Here is a 24,391-nt window from a genome sequence, read left to right as displayed (position 1 = left end):
GCCCTTTTACGTGTAACTTGGGTTCGATCCCAAACTAGCCTCAAAGAAAGAGGATTGAAGGAAGTACCTCGACTTGAGAACCTGGTGCAGCAGCGTTTCAGTCTTTGTAGCTAGACGCCATGCTTGTTTCCCCAAGAGAGCCCAATTGAACATCTTCGAATCTTGGAAACCAAGTCCCCCTTCAGCTTTAGGCCGGCAAATTTTATTCCAAGCAAGCCAATGAATTTTTCTTTCCCCCTTCCTTTGACCCTACCAAAATTGAGAGATGAGAGAGCGAATTTCATCACAAAAGTAAGAAGGTAATCTAAAAACACTCATCACATAGGTATGTAGGGATAGATTGGGCCACCGCCTTTATCAAGATTTCCCTACCCGCTTTAGATAGACACATACCCTTCCAACCTTGCAACTTCTTCCAAAGCTTCTCCTTGATGCCTCTAGTCAACACTTTCTTTGATTGACCCACAACCGTCGGCAACCCCAAGTAGCGATCATGAATATTTACAATTTGAACACCAAGAGTCGAGGCAACTTCTTGTTTTTTGCTCTCATCAATACCACTACCAAAAGAAACAGTGGTTTTGTCAAAATTGACTTTTTGACCCGACACCCGTTCATAGACATGGAGAGTATTTTTAATTGCTTCAGCTTCCTCCCTATTTGCCTTAGCAAAAATCACACAATCATCGGCGAACACAAGGTGGGAGATATCCGGGGGCCCAGTTGAGATTTTTAGGCAGTGAATTGCACCATTTTCCATAGACTTACGCAACAAACCCGAGAGAGCCTCCGCTACCAAAATAAACAAGTATGGTGAGATAGGATCTCCTTTTCGAATACCTCGCAAAGGCACAAATTCATCACTCGGCTCACCATTAATCAAAACAGAGAAATTCACAGTACGCACACACCCCATAACTCTACCAATCCATGAAGCAGCAAAATTCATCTTAATCAACACGGCTTCTAAAAAATCTCATTCCACCCTATCAAAAGCTTTTGCCATATCCAATTTAAGGGCTAAATGCCCTTTTTTTGCTTTAGACAACTACATATGGTGAAACATCTCAAAGGCCACAAGAACATTGTCAGTGATAAATCTACCCGGAGTGAAGGCACTTTGATATACAGAGATGATTTCATTAAGGAAAACTTTAAGTCTATTAGCCAACACCTTCGACACAAGCTTATAAATCACATTGCAAAGACTAATGGGGTGAAAATTTTATTTTAGCAAAAATGATTTCTGCTCAGCAAAATTAATGTATTGTATAATTTCAGTTTAGTAAAATTAATTTCACTTTAGTAAAATTAATTTAAGTTTAGCAAAAATAATTTCTGTTTAATAAAAAATAATTTCTATTCAGCAAAAATAATTCCAGTTTAGGAAAAATAAGGTATTGTATAATTTTAGTTCAGTAAAAACAATTTTAGTTCAGCAAAAATAATATCTGTTAAATAAAAATAATTTAAGTTCAGCAAAAATAATATCTGTTAAATAAAAATAATTTAAGTTCAGCAAAAAATAATTTCAGTTCAGTAAAAACAATTTCATTAGATAAAAAATAAGGTATTGTATATATTTTTTTTCTTCGACGAAATGTAATGTATGATTATAGAAAAAAAGATTAAAAAAGTAAAAAATAATTTCAGTTCAGTAAAAACAATTTCATTTGATAAAAAATAAGGTATTGTATATTATTTTTTCTTCTACGAAATATAATATATGATTATAGAAAAAAACAAAGATTAAAAAGGTAGAAAGTTTCTTGGAATTGTTCGAAACCTGTCTAATATGGCCTGGGTTGGGATCAATTATATCCATTCAATTTGAATTTGTTCCTAACATCATCAATCTGATCTAACTTTTGTACAGTGATTTATTATATATCTCGTATTATCGTGTATGGATTAGTAGATTACTATCGTAACATTAGTGTATCCAGGTTTTGAGTTTAAATTTTGTAGGGTTCGTTTGGTATTATTGTGGTGTTTTTTTTTTTTTTTAAGTATATGATATATACCCCATAATGAATCAAAAATGATTTAAACTTATTAAAATCATGATTATTTTGAAAACCGACAACAGATTAGTGGAAACATAGAAAACTGAAAACCAAAAATGATGTCAAACAAGCCCTAAGCTTTTGGTTTGATTTAGGATTAATAAACAAGAACAACCCTTGGTTCTTTGCTAAGTGCTTAACTAGATTACCCTTAAAAAAAATGTAAAGCAATAGAAATCTTTAGGGTTGCATGACTTTAGGGGATGAATCTTGCCCGTAATCTGGTCCCAATACAAAGACAAGAGTACTAGGTATGCAAGTATATTTAGTCAATAAATTCCCTATTTAAAAAGTGATCGTACCATAAATAGCTAACTTTTTGGTTGCATCTGTTTTTTCTTAATAAAAAATGCCACTAAATTCTTCATTATTTTTTGAACAGACTTTAATTTTTGTAGATGTTAAATAAGTACTCCGTAGGAACATTATATTGTTTAACTTATTTTTACTTTTTTTTTTTTTGGAAAGATACCTTATTTTTACTTTACGACTCTTTAGACACTAAAATGCTAAAAACAACCTGATTTATATCTAATTTTAAATAACACTTATTACAATCGAAATTCTATACCATTTACCCAACTTACCATTAAATTTCTCTTAAAAAATCATAGAGTGAAATTTCCCATAATTTATCTTAAAATATTTCTTCTAACTTTATTTTTCTAGAACCTATATACTCCGTACTTTTTTAATACTCAATTTATTTCCATAACAGTTACAAATCATCACATGAGAGTCAGAGAGATTTGGAAAGAGAGATTTGGAAGTGCAAATTAAGGAAAAAAAAAAAAAAGTGCAATTCACTAATCTTAAACAGGTTCATTGAACCAAGACAATAAAATCATAAACAGGTAATTTCTTCCATCTCTTCTGTTACACAACCTTTTCTCCATCATTTTTTTCTCTTGCATTAAAAAAACTGAACACGGGTTTACATTTTACAATGCCAAATCTCAAAACCAATCCTCTTTAATCCTTTTCCTTCCATTCCCATCTTCAGATTAAAACACGTGATCTAAATAAAAAGACCAAAACCACCCTACTCCCCCGAGTCACGCGATCACAACCGTCCATCTACAAATTGAACCATCTAGTCCATCCAAAGGATCCGATTTATTACAATGTACTATAATTATAATTTTATTTTATTTTTTTTTTTTATTTTTTTATTTTTTTTTTTTTGCATATAAAAATTTGGGTTTTTTTAATTTAACCAAATAATAATAATAATTTCTGTTCCCCTTACATTTCCAGACTTACAGGTGCCGTCAAGTGTGCTCACATTTGGAGGTACAAAAAAAGGTACCATTTTTTTTTTAATTTTTAAAAAAATATTTAAGAATCATAAGTTATTTTTATAATTAATTTAATTTATTTTGGGAAGAAGAGAACTTTTTAGAGGTCATGGAAAAGATCAAATGAGCCCCCACTATTAATGGTTTGAATGAAAAGCATATAATATGAATCATGTAATGCAGGTGTGCTTGTCACTTTCCTTAAATTTATTTTACAAAATTTGCACTTTTCTTTATTCTCCATCAAACTAGCTTCTTACTGGAGTAACTACCCCCCATTTGTAGCTAAGAACTTATGCTAATTTTGGCTAATTAAATTTTAACCTTTTGCTTACAATTCCTACTTTAGGCTGTTGATTTGATTGTTACTTAACACCGTAGTGTTGTCTACTTGTCTTTATTGTTGTGTCTAGGTAGATTCTTGTATGAGACGGGTGTAGACAATAATATGACTTCGGTAACCTTGGTTATGTTCTTGAGTTGCCCTTTTTAAGTGCAAAGTCGTAAAGGTCATTCGTAAAAATTACCCGTCTTATGTAAAACAGTAAAAGTCATATTAATCTCATTCCATTAGCTAGAAACTTGTTTAGGTGATTAATTGTGTATGATAATGATGTTTTTAGTATCTTACCTTACTCATGCAATTGCATTTACCTAATACTAGAACTTTACCAAGAGTTCCATTATCAACCAATAACATATACCACATTAATTAATTGCAATTTTAGAAGGAAATCTTATGTCATTGATTCATTTTCAACCAATAACTTGTACCACATTAATTAATTGCAATTTATTATGAAGGAAATCTTATGTCATTGTCTATGATAATGTTAGTCGATCTTTCTCCATTTTCTCATTTTCTTCGTTACTACTCGGGAGATGGTATCTGACTTCATAAATTCGTTATCATGGTAATTAATTAATATAGGTTGTACTTATTACTTATTTACTGTTTTACACACAAATTCATTACTATTTACACAATTTATGACCGCTTACCTAAGTGGCTATCAAAATATCGCCACAAACTTGTACCACATTAATCATATGAGATGTCACCACATACATCGAGAGTGAGGGATAGCTCAAGTGGTTAGAGCTCACCTCCCGATATTAAGACATTTTGGGTTTGATTTTCATCACCCGCCCTTGTGCCTCTCTAAACACCCTAAAAAAAACAATATAAAATATACACGGGAATCGATCATTTGACAACTCCAACCCACGGGGTTGGTGCAACATGATTTGCCACAATAAGGTCATTGTAAAAACAACAGTAGAAACTTAACACAAATAATCATGTAATGTTTGGTTATAGTTTTACAGCAAATTTTGTCTCAGTAATTGCATATGTCATTACAGATGGCGTTTGTGGGGAGCAGAAACCTCCTTTTATGGGGAAGGCTGTATCTGAAACATGTATTGACTTAAAATTTATTAAAGTTTGATATGCTTCAATGAATTCAAACTTGTTAACTCAACTAATCTGATTGTTAGTTTGATACAATGACAACCCTACAATGTGGGTCAAGTCAACTATCCCAAAAAAAAAAAAGTTTTAGACACATCAAAATGTATCAATGTACATACACACTCGAAGGCTTGTAGTTCAGCTGATTAGTAGAAAGATTATTGTTTCCGATAATTGTATATCTTTTCGTATATGATTTGAAAACATCTTAGTGATCGAAACTGTTTCCTCGAGTTATTCTGTTATAACAAGTACTGTTAAGATAGGGGATGAAGCACCCCAACAACTTCACCTACATGTTTAGGTCAACACCACCCCTTCTTGATCTAGAATGAGCTTAAATGCTAAGCAATAGAGAATATGTTAACCAATGACAGTAATGTCCGGTTCTTGCTAAATAAGAAAGTGTGTACAATCAATTATTAAGTTCGGAATTTTGATCCTCCTACCGCGGTCTAATTAGTCTAATAGTATTTTTTTTTTCAATGCTACATTTTTCTGATCCACCCATTTTTTTTAATTTTGAAAATTCTTCAAGCCAAAATGTAGACTTTTGACTAGTTATTCTTTGACAGAACTTATAAAGCTCTGAGACCCTCTTGATTTTTTGCAATTTGTAGCATACTCCAATCAATCACTTTCTTCAGCTTAGCTCAATTTCTTTGTTTTCTACTTCTTCTTGTACCTGTTTGCTTTCTTTTTCTCTCTTTTGCATACTTTTCATACTAATATTCTTAAGCAACTGATCTTTCACTATGAATGTTACATGTTACAGGCTTAAATTGCATTAGCACCACCCCTTTTTAGTTGTTCTCCCAAACACTTCAATGGCCAATCTTCCAACAAATGGAGAGGCCGATACCAAAGAGATCGATATGGCTAGCCTGCCATCCTCTAAGCGTCATAGCCAAAACCCAGACTTAGATCACCACAAAGTTGGTGTTCCATCTAAGCAGAACTTGTTTAAGGAGTTCACTTACACCGTGAAAGAAACATTCTTTGCTGATGACCCTTTACGACATTTCAAAGATCAGTCCAAGTCTCGGAAGTTCATTCTTGGTCTTCATGCTGTCTTCCCTATACTTGACTGGGGCCGAGGTTATAATCTCAAGAAGTTTCGAGGTGACCTCATTTCCGGCCTCACTATTGCCAGTCTCTGCATCCCTCAGGTATTCAAAAATATTCATTTTTTGTACCTCATTGTTTAGAAATGTTATCCAAGTGTCGTTTTGCATGTGTCACAATAATCTTGATTCCGGTGTGTGTAACAGGATATTGGATATTCCAAACTTGCAAACCTCGACCCTGAGTATGGACTATGTACGCTCTACTACTACTACGACTATTATAACTACTATAGTTATTGTTTAGGACTGTAATTAGTATCATAACATGTGAAATTTATTTATTACTTGTGTTTGGGTCCAATTTAGTCCAATTGGGCCTGGTCACTGAATGATCCAATTAAAAGCCCAAGGTTAAGGTTCAACTCTCCAAATGTGCTAAAGTCAAAAATCAACATCCTCAAAGCCATGTCAAGGTCAGTCAACGGCCCAATCAGCTTGGCCCAGCCCAACTGACTTCCGGGCCCAATCCGCCTCCTTCATTAGCCAAGGTATAAAAGCCAACAATTTGGTCAATTCTTGGTAAGACAATAAAGCCTCAAGCAACTAAACTCTTGCACAGCTTTCTCTCTCTAATATACTGACTTAAGCATCGGAGGGGCCTTCCTCGGCGTCCCCCCCGAGGCTAGTTTACGTGTATTTGTTGTGCAGGAAACCCTCGGCTCCTGCGTCGTTCGGACCGAGACCAAGTTCCCTCAAGATAAAAGGATCTTCCGAGATTCGATTGTTTTCATCCGAAACAATTTGGCGCCGTCTGTGGGGAACGCTACTAAATTTCGCGTCAGTCATCAAACACTCCGGCAGTCGCCATGACTAAGAGTGGAAAGAGTTCCAAGAAGGCTAAGAAGGGAGGAGGCCGGATTACGGTGAGGGAACGCCAGCCGGTTTATCCCTCCCCGGAGCAAGCCTCTTCCGAATCGGAGGCCCCCATTTCTCCGGAAAGGGAAGCCTCAAGAGGTCCTAGCCTCCAGGAGGAGAACACCTCGCACCACACTCGGCAGCCGGGGCCATCCCCGAGACCGAGTGGCTCAGGTGCGAGGAACTCCCCGCCGCGCCATAGCGTGCAATCCAGGTCACATCCGCGGGAGACTCCTCCCTCCGGACCCTCCACCGAGGAAGTGGCCAGAGCAGTGGCCATCTGCATGGAGTTCCTTAAAGCTCAAGGGGCTCCAATCCAGATGCCTGATGATCACCAGCCGAGAAACCTGAAAAGGAGGATCGGTCAGGATGATGGTGGACAAGTTCCACCACATAGAGAGCTCGGCCAGAGGTGGCGAGGGGACACCCGAAACTCCAGTAAGGAGAGGAGGAGGAACCCTCAACCCTCTGACCACTCTGAAGCTCAGAATTCCATGGGGCCCTCCAAGGACCCGGAATTCGCCCGCCAAAGCGTTCACGAACGCTTGGGTTCGAGGGAGGTGAGTGTGCATAGCCGCCTCACCTTCCCAGAGGATACCGGACCCCACCCAACCTTGTCTCAGCCGGGGACGAAAACCACTTCCACCTCTGAGAGAGGAGGGAGCGAGGTCCCTGAGGCCGGGTACAAGGGGAAGGCGGTCATGGTTCCATCGAACTCGCCCTTCCAGAAGTGGATTCTGGAAGAGCATGTGCCAACGGTCAAAATCCCGGCACATATTACTTACGATGGTACCTCAGATCCTAAGGATCACATTGCCTCTTACGAGGGGCACATGTATCTGAACCCGAGGTCTGAGGCTACCTGGTGTAAATACTTTCCTACGACCCTCAAAGGTGTTGCCCAATCCTGGATCACCAAAGGGCTCAAGGAAGGCTCCATAACCGGTTGGAACGACCTCTCCAACAAGTTCAAGAGCAAATTCTCTACGGCCAACCGCCGAGAGAAGACCACTGCAGAGCTAATGAGTCTGCAGCAGGCGGAGGACGAGAGCCTCCGCGACTATCTGACTCGCTTCAGCAACGAGTCATCCGGAATCACAAGCCTGGATCAAGGCCTGGCCGTGTTCGCGCTACGGAACGGCCTCCAAGCTGGAAAGTTCCTGGACTTCATGGTCATGCATCCCCCGCAGACCCTGGAGGAAGCCTTGGAAGCATCGGATAGGTTCATCCGAGCCGAGGAGTGGAACAGATCCAGGTCTCAGTCTCGTCCGAGAATTGAGAAGCCGAAAGGGCAGCAGCCCGAAGTCTCGGCGCAGAGGAAAGGGAAGGCTAAGGCCTCAGAACCGTCCTCTGCTGCCGAGCCGAAGAAGGAAAGACACTTTCCCTACACGGGAAGGTACGATTCATACACTCCACTCTCCCTTCCCCGTGCTAAGATTTTCAGCACGACGAAGGACGAGGGGAGATTCAAAAAACCTCGTCCGTTGCCTCCCTGGCATCAGACGAGGGGAAAGGACCAGTGGTGCGAGTTCCATGACTCACCCGGACATCGCACCGAGGACTGCGTCCAGCTGAAGGACCAGATTGAGGATCTGGTCCGCAAGGAGAACCTTAGCCCACAAAGCTCTCAGGGCAGGGTATTTTTGGCCTACAATGATCTCGGATGCAAAGAACATGGTCAGAAAATGCGAGAAATGCCAAAAATTTGCACCGGTAATCCATCGGCCATGCCTAGATCTCCAGCCAATTCTTAATCCTCTTCCATTTGCACAATGGGGGTTGGATATTCTGGGACCCTTTCCCGAGGCCCCATACAAAAGAAAGTGGCTGATAGTCGGAATCGACTATTTCAGCAAATGGATTGAAGCGGAAGCTGCTTCAAGCATATCTGAGCAAACTGTCAGACAGTTCATCTGGCAGAACATAATAACTCGGTTCGGCATCCCAAAAGTTTTTGTGTTCGACCACGGCAGACAGTTTGACAACCTGCCCTTGCGCCGATACACTGATCAATTCGGGATAAAATTGGCTTACTCCGCGGTTTGCCACCCTCAGAGTAATGGCCAAGCCGAAGCCGCAAATAAACAGATCCTTAACGCTCTCAGAAAAAGAGTAGAGGATCAAAAGTCCAAGTGGGTAGAGGAACTTCCGGGAACCCTCTGGTCACTCCGGACAACCGAGAAGGAGGCAACGGGGCATTCACCTTTTCAGCTGGTGTATGGATCCGAAGCAGTGCTTCCAGTGGAAGTGGGCTCAGAAAGCCTACGAGTGAATCTCTTCTCAGCCGAGGAAAATGAGCAGCTCATGAAAGAGTCCCTCGACTTCCTTGACGAGATTAGAGATCTAGCCCGAGAAAGGATGGCTGCACACAAGCTCAGAATGAGCAAGTCCTACAACCGAAGAGTCTATCAACGACCTCTCAGAGTTGGGGATTTAGTTTTGAGGAATGCTGCAGCTGTTCAAAAAAGTCGCATTCATGGCAAACTCTCAGCATCTTGGGAGGGACCTTATGAAATTTATCAAGAGCTTCAGCCCGGTACCTTCAGACTCAAACAAATGGATGGCACCGAGCTGAAAAACCATTGGAATGCCGGTGTGCTCAAAAAATACTATGTGTAAATCCTTCGGATAGTACAATCTATGTAAGTACACTGATTTTGTTTATAAAAAGTCCATCGAGCCAGTATTCATTCAGATTGCGTGTATTCTTTAAGTCTTTATGCTTTCTACGGTTTTTCAAAAATTCAAGGTTTCATTCGGCGCTGTCCGGGGTATTGCATAATGATGCCTTGTACCTCGGCAAGCCGTAAAACCTGCCAAAAAAAGATACAAGCCCGAAGTATTGCATAGTGATGCCTTGTACTTCGGAGAATCTGTTCCTTTGGGCAAAAAGGCCATAGACTTATCCGAAACATAGCCTAAAAAATAGGAACTGATAAAGCCCCGAAGTATTGCATAGTGATGCCTTGTACTTCGGATGAATCAGTTCCGGGTGGTAGTTGCAACTCTGAAGTATTGCATGATGATGCCTCGTACTTCAGATAAACTGCTGCCCCGGCATGGTGTTTCGGATAGTTGTTCCCTTGGATGAATTGAAGAAAGTGTCACAAGAGTACCATCTCTAGAGTGAAAACTCTCAGGTGGGAAATCAGTACTTTAAAAACAGATGTAGAAAATAAAGCAAAGTGTTCAAAGATCCTCGGCTTAGCCGAGAAAAATTATCAGCCATTCCAGAATTCAGAAGACCTCATCTTCAGATTTCTGGGGGGGCAGAGGGAAATAGAGAAATGGCACAACTGATCTAATACCCTTCAGCTCAGCCGAAGTTTGATACTTATGTCAGTTTTTTCACAAGTTGAAAACATCCGAGTACAAACGGCAAAAAGAAGTCTCAGCAGAAATGATTCTCGCTAGCCGAAGTTCTGCACTTAGCAAATATTTGAAAGATCATTCAAAGAAAGCAGTAAAGTGCGAAGACTGGTAAAGCGAAGAAGAAAAAAAAAAAATACACAAGAAAGCTGAGAAAGTGAACTTCTTTGAAATAAAAATGTTGAATTACAAAAATAGTCGGCAGCCGCCCACAAGCGGAAAGTAACAGCTGCCGAAATACGTACAGGCAAAATAAAAATATAATAAGCTGTTGTACGATAAGGCAAGCTGAAGCAAAAAAAAACAAAAGGCAAAAATTCAGAAAGCGGCAGGTCTAAAGTTGAGCGCATGATGAACCGCAAGATTCTGAAGACGACTGCCCGAGTTCCTATGCTTCAGCCTGAGGATCAGACTGATCAGCTTCATTGGGCCCAATGGTGGTCTCAGCTCCAGCAGCAGAAGAAGCAGGCTTTGCACTTTGCCGAGCCTCCCTTTCCCTCTGCTCAGCCTCCAACTCCATCCTCTCAGCTTCTTCCTCGGCTTCCTCAGCCTTAAGGATTTCAGCTTCGATTGGAGTGGCATACTTCATGTGAGGGTCTTCGGGATCTTGGACCCATTCAGCACATTTGGACCAGTCCAGCTTCGGCTCAGCATGAAGGCAGACCCTTCGGCACACTCTGAACCCGTTTCTAAAACCCATTTCATACTCTTCTTGGGTATAGATACGGACTTTGAGTAGAGCCTCAGCATCGGCCAACTTCTTCTTCGTCTCCTCCAAGTCTTCCTCGGATCTCTTCAGCTCATCGACGAGCTTGGAGGAGGAGCCTTTCAGCTCGGTAAACTCTTGCTGAACCTGGGAAGCCTCGGCCAGAACTTGGACCATTTCTTCCTTCTTGGCAGTGAGCTGATCCTCAGCCTCTTGTAGCTTAGCTCTTTGAGCTTCAGCAGCAGCAGCAGCCCTTGAGAGTTGGACATCCCTAGCTTGGAGCATCTCTTCAGCAGCCATTCTGCTGGCTTCAAGAGATTCTAGCTGATGCTGCACTTCAGCCTGTGCAGCAGCTCCTTGGATTCGGCTCTCGATAGCAGCCTTGAACTTGGAGATGTCCACCCCCAGGTGCTCTTGGAGGAATTTTTCCCCTTCCATCAGTGGGGGAAAAACTTCCTTCTCCATAGCGTCGCAGAAGGTCTGGAGGGCTTCAGCAGCCTTTTTCTCGTACTCCTCAGCCTTCTGCTGCTTCTCTTCAGCTGCTGCCTGCTTCAGCTTAGCAAGCTTTAGCTCTTCCTCGGCTACCCTTTGATCGTGCTCGGCAGCGTCCACCCTATCTTGTAGGGAATCTATCAGCTCTACAGTGAGAGTCTGATTGTGCACGAACTGAAAACAGGGGCACAAGTTAAAAAAGTAAAAAATAATAGCTGAAAGGTTGAGTTCAGAAAGAAATCAAGGCAAGGAGAATTACCTGCATCATCAGCAGTTGGTTGGACCTGGCAGGGTCAGGAACTGATCTGCTGGATTCGCCCATCCCAGCAGTGGCCTTCAGCGACCAAATCCTTGCCCTATCTACTTCGGACAGGCCAGCAAAATCGCCGAAGTAGGCTGCAGGACCTTCTCGGTTCTGACCCCATATGAGGTCCCAGATGTGGTCTGGGACTGGAATTCGGGGGGCCGAGAAACCCATTTCTCCAGACTGCAGCGTCTGGAAGGAAGGGAAGGATGACGATGGAGCCTCTTTAGCTTTGGGTGGCTCAACGTCCTCCTCCTTCTCAGAAGAGTCAATTATTGTGACCTCTTCTTCTTCAGGTGTGAGGACGAAGGCCCCAACCTCTCTGGCAATGTCCGCCGTGAAACCCTCAGCACTGGGCATCACGGCGTCTCCATCCTTGTCCTCGGCGGCACTCTCTCGAGCTTCTTCCAGAACCTCTCCCTTAGGTTTGGGAGTTCTCTGATCCACCTCCATCTCGGGGGGTGGCGGAGAGGCCCTTGGGGGTGATTGAGGCGGTGGCCGGGGAACCCTCGGCGATCCATTGCCTTCCTCGGGTTCCCTTATTTCAACGCCGATGGTCATCGGCCTCCGCTGAAAGTCATGCGGGCCGATGATGGCCATTCTTCGGCGCCTCTTCTGAAGCGGCTGCTCGTCCATATCTGAGTCTGAAGACTCTTGTATTTGATCTTCGGGACGAACAGGAGCTTTGCCTTCTCTGTGTCTGTTACTCTCTTCAGACTGTAACAGACAGGGGGAAGAAGAGTGTGAGTAAAAAAAAAAAAAAGAAGAAAGACAAAGTTAAGTCTAAAGGCTCACCGAGGTCTTCAGCAAAGCCTCGTCTTCTTCAGCTGCCCTAGCCGCAGCTTCTTCAGCAACTCTGGAGGACCCTTCTCCACCTTCACAAGCTTCAATAACCCGTGCAACCTCTTCGGCTGTACGGGCAGCTTCAGCTTCTTCTTCCAGCAGCTGAAACAAGGGATCTCTCTTCTTCCACCAAGGCTTCTGCCTCTGATACAGAGCAACAGCCTCAATTTGGAAGTGGGAAGAGTCTAGGTGAACCTCTCGGCGCCTTGGTTCAGTGATAGGGGGAGCCCGATCAGTTACGACTCGTTCTCGGTTGACGCCAAGGCGAGCGTAATCAATGCCGACGTTGGTCTCGTCCCGTTCTGAAAAAGAAAAGGGGAGAAGTCAATTCAGTTAGTTCGGCACATCACAAGAAAGCAAAATGAAAGAAGAAAAGAGATAATTAAAAGGCCTCGGCCCCAGCCGAAGAAGATTACCATCCCTAAACTTTCGGCTGAGGCCGACAGCTGCCAGCATATTCTCTTGGAAAACATAGTGCGTATCGGGGAGCCAAGTCTCCGGGATATGCTGCATTCGGCCGCTGCCTCCCCGGTTCGGCAGCTTGCCGAAGATGTTCTGCTGATTAAGGTTCGGGTCTGGCCCGCTATCTTCGGGAGGACCTAAACTTCCCATATCAGGATCCGGCTCGGCAAGATACCGGGGAGCGCTGAAAACGTAAGGGTGGCTCGGCTCCGTGGGTGCCCTAACCCAAATCCATTGACCTCTCCAGTCCTTGTCTGAAGAGTCGTTCGGCCACATGGTTAGGAACGGGGGCCGAGACTCAATCCGATACCACCCAGAGCCATGGCATCCGTGCCCACTTTGAATGTTTGGCACTAGCCGATGGAGCCTTTTGAAGCAATGCAGGTTCGGCACGTACCTGAAGAATTTGCAGACCCATAAGTACGTCATTACCCTTCGGATGCTGGTGGGGGTCAGCTGGCACAGGGAAATGTTGTAATGGATCAGCAAGTCTCGGACGAAAACGTCCAAAGGGAACCTCAGCCCATACTGAAGCTGTCTCGTGTACACCCCCACATACCCCGGGGGTGGACGATGGATTCTATCGGATGCTGAGGGCATTCGGCACCAATATCCATCAGCTTCAAGGATGCCGTAATGCAACTCAATTTGCTCGGCAAACCGGTACTGATCAGCATTCTCCACCCACCATGAGTAGGGGCGGTTCTTTATCATGGCCGAAGCTACTTCGGCATCCTCCCACTCTGAAAACCCTGGGAGGATATCCCAAAGGACAGCGGGAACTTCATCATCCCGTCCTGAAGCGCTCACCCCCTCAGCCCTCTGAGGAGGAGCCGAAGAAATGGGAGTCGCCCTAACCCCTTCAGCAGGGTCAGACTCTGTCCTTCGTCCATTCCAGGTCCCAATCCTGTCCCTGGGATCGGGGATTAGCCTTGCTCTTCTTGGAGCACGGGCTCCACCTCTAACTCCCCTCACCATTGACGAATTTCGAAGGAAAAAGTCGAAAAAGGGGAAAGAGTGCAAAGTCGAAGAAAAATGAAATAAAATCAAAGGAATTTACCTTGATCTGAAGCAAAAGTCGCCGATTTACGAATTGGTAGTGACAAGTCTCAGCTTCTAAGCTTAATGCTCGGGGAATTTGCGAAGTTTTGATGCGGGCTCTTGAGCGTTCTTGAGAATTCTGGGTTTGTGTTGATGAATGAGTGGGGAGAGAAGACGCGCCTCTATTTATATCTCCAGAAATGGGAATTCAAGGAGTCTGCGTTTCAATTTCTCTCAAGCACCCCACTAAGTAACCGTTAAACACACGACCTTGCAGTTAAATCGCCCACTACCCGTCCAACTTCCGCAATTATCCACATTAACTGTTGTTATCTCATTAATCATGGGTTAATTACGGTTTAAATTCACATTTTTGGATTAACAAATCATTCACTTCCCTCCTTTTCTGATTAAATCAAACCCGACCCGTCATCCTTCCAAATCGGGTCTGGGGGGCAAGTTGTTTGGGTCCAATTTAGTCCAATTGGGCCTGGTCACTGAATGATCCAATTAAAAGCCCAAGGTTAAGGTTCAACTCTCCAAATGTGCTAAAGTCAAAAATCAACATCCTCAAAGCCATGTCAAGGTCAGTCAACGGCCCAATCAGCTTGGCCCAGCCCAACTGACTTCCGGGCCCAATCCGCCTCCTTCATTAGCCAAGGTATAAAAGCCAACAATTTGGTCAATTCTTGGTAAGACAATAAAGCCTCAAGCAACTAAACTCTTGCACAGCTTTCTCTCTCTAATATACTGACTTAAGCATCGGAGGGGCCTTCCTCGGCGTCCCCCCCGAGGCTAGTTTACGTGTATTTGTTGTGCAGGAAACCCTCGGCTCCTGCGTCGTTCGGACCGAGACCAAGTTCCCTCAAGATAAAAGGATCTTCCGAGATTCGATTGTTTTCATCCGAAACAACTTGTATACCGTGTTGTTTATATGTTGTTAACTAATGCAGACTCCAGCTTTGTACCCCCATTGATATATGCTTGCATGGGTAGTTCAAGAGATATCGCCATTGGACCGGTGGCTGTTGTTTCTCTATTACTAGGGACTCTGATTCAGAATGAAATCGATCCTACTAAAAATCCCGTGGAGTATAGAAGGCTTGCATTCACTGCAACATTTTTTGCAGGGATCACTCAAATGACCCTCGGATTCTTCAGGTCTGATATAACTCTTCTGTAATTTATTGATTTTATTTTTTACATATAACTAGTGTGTTGATAAGTATTAGGTGACTCGTACTTCGTAGCTTTGTCCGCCCGATCGGGCGGACATTGCCCGGTCTGACCGGGCGGTGGGGGTTGGATACGTTGAAGCATTCGTATGGAGTTTTCTTCTCGCGCCCGATCGGGCAGACCTTGCCCGGTCTAACCGGGCGGAGAAGGAAAAATGCGGAGACGCGGATTTTACGATTTAAAGTTATCTTTTATGTTATCTTTTTGCCCAAGTATCTTTTATTTTAGGGATTAATATAAAACCTCCCTAATATTAGTATAAGGGTTAAGAGAGAGAGAGTGAGAGCCGTTCTTGAGAAATACAAGAATCATCTTTGTAATCTTTGCAGTTTATAGTGAAATCATTCGATCTCGGTGCCCGTGGACGTAGCTATCACATCGATAGTGAACCACGTAAATTCTTGGTGTTGTTCTTATTGTTTGCATTGAATTTCTTTATTGTTTTCTTGTTTGTTTTCGACCTTTGCTTCCGCTGTCGCACAACAATTGGTATCAAGAGCTCAGGTTCAATCCTTGGAGAGTTTCTTGAAGATAACAATGGCAGGAGATTCAACAATAAGAATTGAGAAGTTTACCGGGAAAAATAGTTTCGGGCTATGGCAAATTAAGATGAAGGCTCTGTTAAAACAACAGCAGATATGGCGTCCGTTGGCTCCAAAGAGTACTACTTCGGAGTCAGAAGATGGACCGACTGACCCGCAGTTAGAAGTTATGGAAGAGAAGGCACACTCTACCATATTACTTAGTCTTGATGATCAAATCATCACGGAGGTGGCTGATCAGGAAACGGCGGCTGGATTGTGGCTGAAGCTGGAGTCATTGTATATGACTAAGTCGTTGACCAACAAATTATTACTGAAACAGCGGTTGTTTAGCCTCCGGATGCAGTCAGGTACTTCCTTACGGGAACATCTAGAAAAACTTAACTCTATTTTGCTTGATTTACGTAATTTAGATGTTAAAATTGATGATGAGGATGCTGCGTTGATTTTACTTGTATCTCTACCGTCTAGCTTTGAGAATTTTGTAGAGTCTTTTGTTGTTGGTAAGGATTCTATAACCTTAGAAGAAGTGAAGGCAGCACTTCATACTAGGGAACTCAGAATGAAAGCTACGAGTGATAATGGGGATAATGGTAGTGGGTTGTTTGTTAAGTCCGGAAAGTCTAAAAAGAATAAGGGGTTTAACAAGGGGAACAATGCTGGGTCGGGTGCTGGAAACGGCAAGGATGGATCTAGTAAAACTACTACTAAAACATGTTATTACTGTAAAGAACCGGGTCACTTTAGGAATAATTGTCCGGTGAGGAAAAACAAGTCCCAGGCTGCTGTAGTTGAAGAGAAACCGAATGAGAGCTATAATTCAGAGGAAGATTTAGCATTAGTCAGTTCTGCTAGGTCTGATGATTTATCTGATAACTGGGTTCTAGATTCGGGGTGTTCGTTCCATATGTGTCCACGTCGAGATTGGTTTGATACATATGAACCTCGCAATGGGGGTATGGTTATAGTCGGTAACAATGCTCCATGTAAGGTCACAGGTATTGGTTCCATGAGGTTGAGGACTGTTGATGGGCGGAGGTTAACTTTGACTAATGTACGGCATGTTCCTGCTTTAGGAAAGAATCTGATTTCATTGGGTACCCTGGATGACTTGGGGTACAATGGTGTGTTTTCAGATGGGGAGTTGTGTATTTTCAGAGGTTCTGAGTTGGTACTTAAGGGTATCAAAAGGAACACCCTCTATGTTTTTGAGGGTGTTACACTGCCTAGTTCTGCGGTTTGCGCATCTGTATCTCACCAGGAGATGACTAAGATTTGGCACATGAGGCTTGGTCATATGGGGGAGAAGGGGATGCAGCTATTGTCCAAGAGGGGTCTTCTATCCGGGGTCAAGGTTGCCAACCTTGAATTTTGTGAGCATTGTGTGTTTGGTAAGAAACACAGGTCAAAGTTCAGCAAGGGTGCTCACATTACTGATGCAGTGCTCGATTACATCCATTCAGATTGCTGGGGTCCATCTAGAGTTGAAGGTATGGGAGGTTACCACTATTTTGTGTCATTTGTTGATGACAAGTCCCGATACATATGGCTTAGGTTGCTTAAGTCAAAGGATGAGGCCTTCAAAGTTTTCAAGCAATGGAAAGCTTTGGTGGAAAATCGACAAGGAAGGAAGATCAAGAAGCTACGAACGGACAATGGGCTAGAGTTTTGCAAAGACGAGTTTAATCAGTTCTGTGCAGATGAGGGTATAGGTCGGCATCATACTGTCAGGAAGACACCACAGCAGAACGGTGTAGCAGAACGGGTTAATCAGACACTGCTAGAGAGAGTTCGATGCATGCTCTCTAATGCAGGGCTTGGGAGGAGGTACTGGAGTGAAGCTGTGTTAACAGCTTGTTATGTCATTAATAGGGGTCCTCATTCTGGAATTGATTCCAAAATTCCGTTTGAGATCTGGAGTGGTAAGTTGCCTAATTTTTCGAATTTGAAGATTTTTGGTTGTGTTGCTTATTATCATGTTATTGAGGGTAAGCTGGATCCACGAGCCAAGAAGGGGTGTTTTGTTGGGTACGGGGATGGTGTGAAGGGGTTTAGAATTTTTTCACCTTCGGAGGGTCGGGTCATTCTTAGTAGGGATGTTACTTTCGATGAAAACACCATGTATTCAATTAAAAATGCAGAGATTTCAGATTTGAGAAGGGAAGGAGACAATTTATTACAGACAGATGGGGTACTTGAGGTACATCAGTCTACCATTGCTGATTTACCTCGGGTACAATATATTGATGATGATGCTGATGTTCCAGTGCCGGGTACTCCTGAACCTGAGATTACTCCTACTCATTCTAACTCTGGGGATGAGGTGGAGCAATCTAATCAGGGGTCATCTAGTCAACCTGACACCATTCTTGAGATGCCTAAACGAGTTATCAAGAAGCCTGTTAGATTGATTGAAGAGATGGAGGGAAGAAATTGCTGTGTTGATGCGATGACAGGTTATGCATTGAGTGTAGCTGATGATGTAGAGTCATTTGAACCTGCCACATATAAACAAGCAATTAGTTGTAGTGAGTCTGCGCAATGGCTTGCCGCAATGGGTGAAGAGATGCAGTCTCTTTACAAGAACAGAGTGTGGGAACTGGTAAAGGTACCGGAAGGGAGGAAGCTTGTGGGTTGTAAATGGATTTACAAGAAGAAAGAAGGGTTGTCGGAAACTGAGCAAATACGTTTTAAGGCTAGGCTAGTTGCTAAGGGGTTCAGTCAGGTAGAAGGGGTTGATTTTGTTGAGATATTCTCACCTGTGGTTCGACATACTTCTATCCGTGTGTTATTGTCAATTGTAGCACATTTTGATCTTGAGCTGGAGCAGTTGGATGTTAAAACGGCTTTCCTTCATGGCGATTTGGAGGAGGAGATTCTGATGAAGCAGCCCGAAGGATTCGAAGTTCCTGGAAAGGAACACTATGCCTGCAGATTGCTAAAGTCATTGTATGGACTTAAGCAATCCCCCCGACAGTGGTACAAAAGGTTTGATTCTTTTATGGTTTCACAAGGTTTTGACAGGAATTCATATGATTGCTGTGTGTATCATAGTAAGCTGGATAATGGTTCCATGATTTATCTTTTGTTATATGTTGATGACATGTTGGTTGCCACAAAGAATAAATCTGATATTGCTAGATTAAAGGAGATGCTTAACTCGGAGTTTGACATGAAAGACTTGGGTGCAGCTAGGAAGATTTTGGGTATGGAGATCTACAGGGATCGGGCTAGAGGTAAGCTTTTCTTGACTCAGAAAAGCTACATTGAAAAGATTTTGTCTCGTTTTGGGATGGAAAAATCGAAGCCTATAAGTACGCCAACTACTGTTAGTTGTAAGTTGTCTTTGTCTATGTCACCTCAATCAGAGGAGGAGTTGTCTTATATGTCTAGAGTTCCATATGCAAACGCGGTTGGTTGTTTGATGTATGCTATGGTCTGTACTAGGCCGGATATTGCGCATGCTGTTAGTGTTGTAAGCAGGTTTATGGCTCGACCTGGGAGGGAACACTGGCAAGGGGTGAAAAGGATTTTTCGCTACCTGAGAGGGACAACTGATATTGGTCTTGTGTACGGGAATGGTAGGGAATGCTTGGTCACTGGGTACAGTGATTCTGATTATGCAGCTGATGTGGATACCAGGAGGTCTGTGACTGGTTATGTGTTCACTTTGGGTGGTTCTGTGGTTAGTTGGAAGTCTACATTGCAGTCATCAGTTACGTTGTCAACTACTGAAGCTGAGTATATGGCTTTAACTTCTGCAGCTAAGGAGTCTATTTGGCTCAAAGGCCTAGTAGGTGAACTGGGTATTGCACAGGATTTTGCTACAGTGTATTGTGATAGTCTAAGTGCGATTTGCTTAGCTAAAGATCAAGTACACCATGATCGGACGAAGCACATTGATGTCAGGTATCATTTCTTGCGTACTGACAAGAGGATTAAGGTGAAGAAGATTGGGACTGCTGACAACCCGGCTGATTTCTTCACTAAGCCTGTTCCGTTTAGCAAGTTTAAACATTGCTTAGACTTGCTAAATATTGATTACTACGTGATGTAGTAGGCCCTGAGGGGCGAAGTTGGGGAGCTCCTGGTGTAGGTGTGTTGGCCTTAAGGTGGAGCTTGCCCGGGGCTTGTGATGCAGGTGGAGCATTATGAGTTGTTATACTTGGAGACGAGTATGTGATGGGTCTTGGTTGAAGACTTATCGGGATGTATGGCTTATGCATGAGTCTTGCATCGGGTTTGGCTTGAGATGTTTTTCCACTATGTCTTGATGGGGTCGTTTGCTGACTACGAGTTCTCGTCAAGGTGGAGATTGTTGATAAGTATTAGGTGACTCGTACTTCGTAGCTTTGTCCGCCCGATCGGGCGGACATTGCCCGGTCTGACCGGGCGGTGGGGGTTGGATACGTTGAAGCATTCGTATGGAGTTTTCTTCTCGCGCCCGATCGGGCAGACCTTGCCCGGTCTGACCGGGCGGAGAAGGAAAAATGCGGAGACGCGGATTTTACGATTTAAAGTTATCTTTTATGTTATCTTTTTGCCCAAGTATCTTTTATTTTAGGGATTAATATAAAACCTCCCTAATATTAGTATAAGGGTTAAGAGAGAGAGAGTGAGAGCCGTTCTTGAGAAATACAAGAATCATCTTTGTAATCTTTGCAGTTTATAGTGAAATCATTCGATCTCGGTGCCCGTGGACGTAGCTATCACATCGATAGTGAACCACGTAAATTCTTGGTGTTGTTCTTATTGTTTGCATTGAATTTCTTTATTGTTTTCTTGTTTGTTTTCGACCTTTGCTTCCGCTGTCGCACAACATAGTGTAACATATAATTCACCTCTTTTTTTCATGTCATCAGATTAGGATTCTTAATCGACTTCCTATCCCACGCGGCTATTGTTGGTTTCATGGGTGGAGCTGCAATTACAATCGCGTTGCAACAGCTTAAAGGATTTCTTGGGATCAAGGGAAAGCACTTTACCAAGAAATCAGATATAATTTCAGTCTTAAAGTCAGTTTTCGGGTCCATCCATCACGGGGTAAACACGAAGTTATTCTTTTACATACTGCTGTACAAGTAGTGTAATTGACTAACTATTTCTATATTTCGCTACTTGTAGTGGAACTGGCAGACGATACTGATAGGATCAGTCTTTCTGGCCTTCCTTCTTTTCGCTAAGATGATCGTAAGAACTACACTTGATTCAATTCTAGTTGTTATCTTTCTCTATTTTGTAGTAAGATTTTGTTGACTTTGGATCAAATCTAATCTTCAGGGAAAGAAAAACAAGAAACTGTTTTGGGTACCAGCAATTGCTCCGTTGATCTCAGTCATTCTATCCACTTTTTTCGTGTTTATAACTCATGCAGAAAAGAAAGGAGTAGCAATTGTAAGCCACCTTTCGGATCTCTCTTATTTCTTGTGATCTACAGAAAAGAGCGGGAATTTTATTTTAAAAAACATTGATTTGATTAAATATTATTTCGGATGTAGGTGAATCATATAGAAAAAGGACTTAACCCATCATCGGTGCATCTATTATATTTATCTGGAGATAATCTTTTGAGAGGTTTCAAAATTGGCTCTGTGGCTGGTATGATAGCACTAACTGTAAGTCATCCTCCTTAATGCACTAGTCATTTATCATTTTCTCGTATTTACCGAGTTAAAATTGTCAACAATTACCTTAAATGTAGCTGTTTATGAAGGGAAAAAAAAAAAGCTATCATCATTTTCGCCTTTGATTGACAATTTGGTGAAAATTAGATGGTAAAATTAGGTTATATTAAGCTTTCAGATCACTTTGATCTAAGAAATGTTAAATTGGATTAAAAATATATTTACTTCGTATTTTTTAATTGTAAAATATATTTTTTTTCAAAATAAAGTGTTTCAGACAATGTCCCTTTTTTAATGTCTGTTGAAAGTATTCCATGTAATTTTTGTACAGGAAGCCACGGCAATAGGAAGAACATTTGCAGCTATGAAGGACTACCAACTAGATGGAAACAAAGAAATGGTTGCTTTAGGGGCGATGAATGTTGTCGGATCAATGACTTCCTGCTATGTTGCCACTGGTAATTACATGAATGCTTAGAAGTTGAAGCTAACAGAATTTATATGATCAGTTAAATGATTATATTTTTTTTTTTTTACTGATGTTATAAAATTTTGATGATAATGATCTGATATATGTGCTTATGTCTTGCAGGATCCTTTTCTCGATCTGCAGTGAATTACATGGCAGGCTGTCAAACTGCAGTCTCTAACATCGTTATGTCAGTCATCGTGTTCCTAACTCTGTTGTTTATAACACCTCTTTTTAAGTACACCCCAAATGCCATTCTTGCTTCCATCATCATATCTGCTGTCATCAACCTTATTGATTACGAGGCTGCTATTCTTATATGGAAGATTGATAAATTCGACTTTGTTGCATGTATGGGTGCCTTTTTTGGTGTCATATTTGCATCTGTTGAGATTGGTCTTTTGATCGCGGTATGAATACTTAAAGATTTTCTGCTTTTTTTTTTTACCCTGTTAGCTTCTGTTATGAGTTTTTTGTTAAATTAATTTTGCTTTTCATGGTATGAACATACAGGTAGTTATATCCTTTGCGAAAATCCTCTTGCAAGTTACTAGGCCAAGGACTGCACTCCTGGGCAATCTCCCAGGTACGACGATTTACAGAAATCTTCAGCAGTATCCTGAAGCAGCTGATGTTCCTGGTATATTGGTTATTAGAGTTGATTCGGCTATCTACTTCTCCAACTCAAATTACATTAAGGAGAGGTAATTTTTTAATTATATTTCTCTGTTTTTATATTTTTGTTTAGATATTTTCGCTTGATTCTTCCTTGCCAAAAATAACTTAAAAAATCAATACGTTTGATCAAAACTATACGTCGTGTTACCCTAATCCAAAAATCCTTAACAATTTCATTAGAATAACAGCTAAAGGAACAAGCAACAAGCGCATTAAAAAAAATAAAATAAAAAATGCTTCTTTACATCATCCTTTTTGAGCTTTACACATTAAGAGTATAAAATTATTTCTTTATGTTTTATATTCCTTTTTTTTTTATCTTTTATTGAAATAGACTAAACATCCTACGACATGCAATCGGAATAATATCTGAAGTAAGATTTCATAACATGAAAATATTCTACAGGAAGTGCTAAAAAGTGTTATTATCAAAATTTTCGAGTCTAATATCTTTGGTCTTGAATGAACTTCTGATACCATCTGTACAGAAGTTGAAATTTGAGGCAGAGTAGTCTGGTTTCTCAAAGATTTATGTCTGGTTTTTGTGGTGCAGGATATTGAGATGGTTAGTCGACGAGGAAGAGAAGAGGAAAAAGCTGTACAGGCCGAGGATCCAGTTTCTAATCGTAGAGATGTCACGTAAGTTATTTAGTATGTTGATTGATAGAAGACTGATAACTGCAAATGAAATTTTTACTACACCACCTTTATAATTTTTTTCTTTCATGGGTTGATGCAGCTGTCACCGACATTGATACCAGTGGCATCCATGCTTTAGAAGAGTTGCACAAAAGTCTAGAGAAAAGAAATGTTCAGGTAAACAAGGCTTGGTTAAATAAACCTACCAGATTCAATCTGTACTGGAAACTAGATGACCCAACTCAAACTGATAAGTAATGGGACTAAAACTGATACACTATTCTTTAGTAAACTAATCCGAGCAACCTTTGAATTGACCTAAACAAATGAGTTATCACTTAAGTACGAGCTGAGCTGAACTTGATCTGAATGACTCGTTTACTACCTCTACTTGTGACATATTGGTCTAGATATGTCTTAGAGGATATAACAAGTTATAAATGTAAATTTATACTAACAGAATTTGCTACTAAAAGTACACTGACATGCTTCTTTGTCATTCTGTTTATGCAGCTTGCTTTAGCAAATCCAGGACCAGTGGTAATCGAGAAGCTACATGCATCTGATTTTACATCCTTAATAGGGGAAGACAACATCTATCTAACAGTCGCGCATGCTGTTCATTCATGCTCTCCAAGAGTAATCGAGGTGGCTTGATTATATGAGAACCGGGATTTCTAAAAGTTGTATGGGGTTGATTCTGACTTGAATGTATGTATGAGTTTGTGTCAAAGGTGTCATTGTGTGTATGTTTAATCCGTATAGAGTGTTCGTAATAAACTGGGTAATTGTTGGATCACCATCCACCCTTATTTCGAGTTCTAAGCAGAGGAATTCAACAAGCGTGTTTGATTGCATCATATAAAACAACCCCTTAGCTTTTAGGGTAATGTTGTGTGTGTACAGGAATGTATATGATACAAGAAAATGTTTATCCATTTTCTAATGTAATGAGATGGTTAGCAATTTGTCAATTCATGTGATTTTATCTAGATTTGTTCTACGATTACTTTAGGTCTTTTACTACATGGACCATATACGCAATTTACTTATATATTTGGGAAAAAAAAAATCTCCGAATTTAAATTTTGCAATTATGATTTTATCTACTTTCTCGTAATATGGATGTGCAATTTTTGGGGTCGAGTTATTAGGGATAGGGTAAC

At 41.6% G+C, this 24,391-nt stretch overlaps 1 protein-coding gene across 1 annotated transcript; it reads left to right on the top strand.

The window, feature by feature from the left end:
- The first annotated feature begins 5,385 nt into the window (after window positions 1-5,385).
- Window positions 5,386-24,217, top strand: LOC110682797 (sulfate transporter 1.2-like). Its single transcript, XM_021859139.1, has 13 exons — window positions 5,386-6,007; window positions 6,110-6,158; window positions 14,991-15,198; window positions 20,678-20,858; window positions 20,940-21,005; window positions 21,096-21,209; window positions 21,314-21,430; window positions 21,771-21,897; window positions 22,032-22,318; window positions 22,422-22,612; window positions 23,140-23,225; window positions 23,326-23,402; window positions 23,739-24,217. The coding sequence occupies exons 1-13, from the start codon at window positions 5,666-5,668 to the stop codon at window positions 23,880-23,882; spliced, it is 1,989 nt and encodes a 662-aa protein (XP_021714831.1). The 5' UTR covers window positions 5,386-5,665; the 3' UTR covers window positions 23,883-24,217.
- Window positions 24,218-24,391: the final 174 nt, after the last annotated feature.

The sequence above is a fragment of the Chenopodium quinoa genome, unplaced genomic scaffold (genome assembly GCF_001683475.1).
Source record: "Chenopodium quinoa cultivar QQ74 unplaced genomic scaffold, ASM168347v1, whole genome shotgun sequence".
Classification (NCBI taxonomy): domain Eukaryota; kingdom Viridiplantae; phylum Streptophyta; class Magnoliopsida; order Caryophyllales; family Amaranthaceae; genus Chenopodium; species Chenopodium quinoa.
The sequence above is the reverse complement of the archived record's forward strand: the minus strand, read 5'-3'. Positions and strand labels throughout refer to the sequence as shown.

Bases quoted from the DNA above. Each gene is read 5' to 3' on its own strand.
- LOC110682797 (XM_021859139.1), top strand. From the start codon at position 5,666: ATGGCCAATCTTCCAACAAATGGAGAGGCCGATACCAAAGAGATCGAT. The intron at 21,006-21,095 runs GTAAGAACTACA...TCTAATCTTCAG, and splicing joins TTCTTTTCGCTAAGATGATC to GGAAAGAAAAACAAGAAACT. The intron at 23,403-23,738 runs GTAAACAAGGCT...CTGTTTATGCAG, and splicing joins TAGAGAAAAGAAATGTTCAG to CTTGCTTTAGCAAATCCAGG.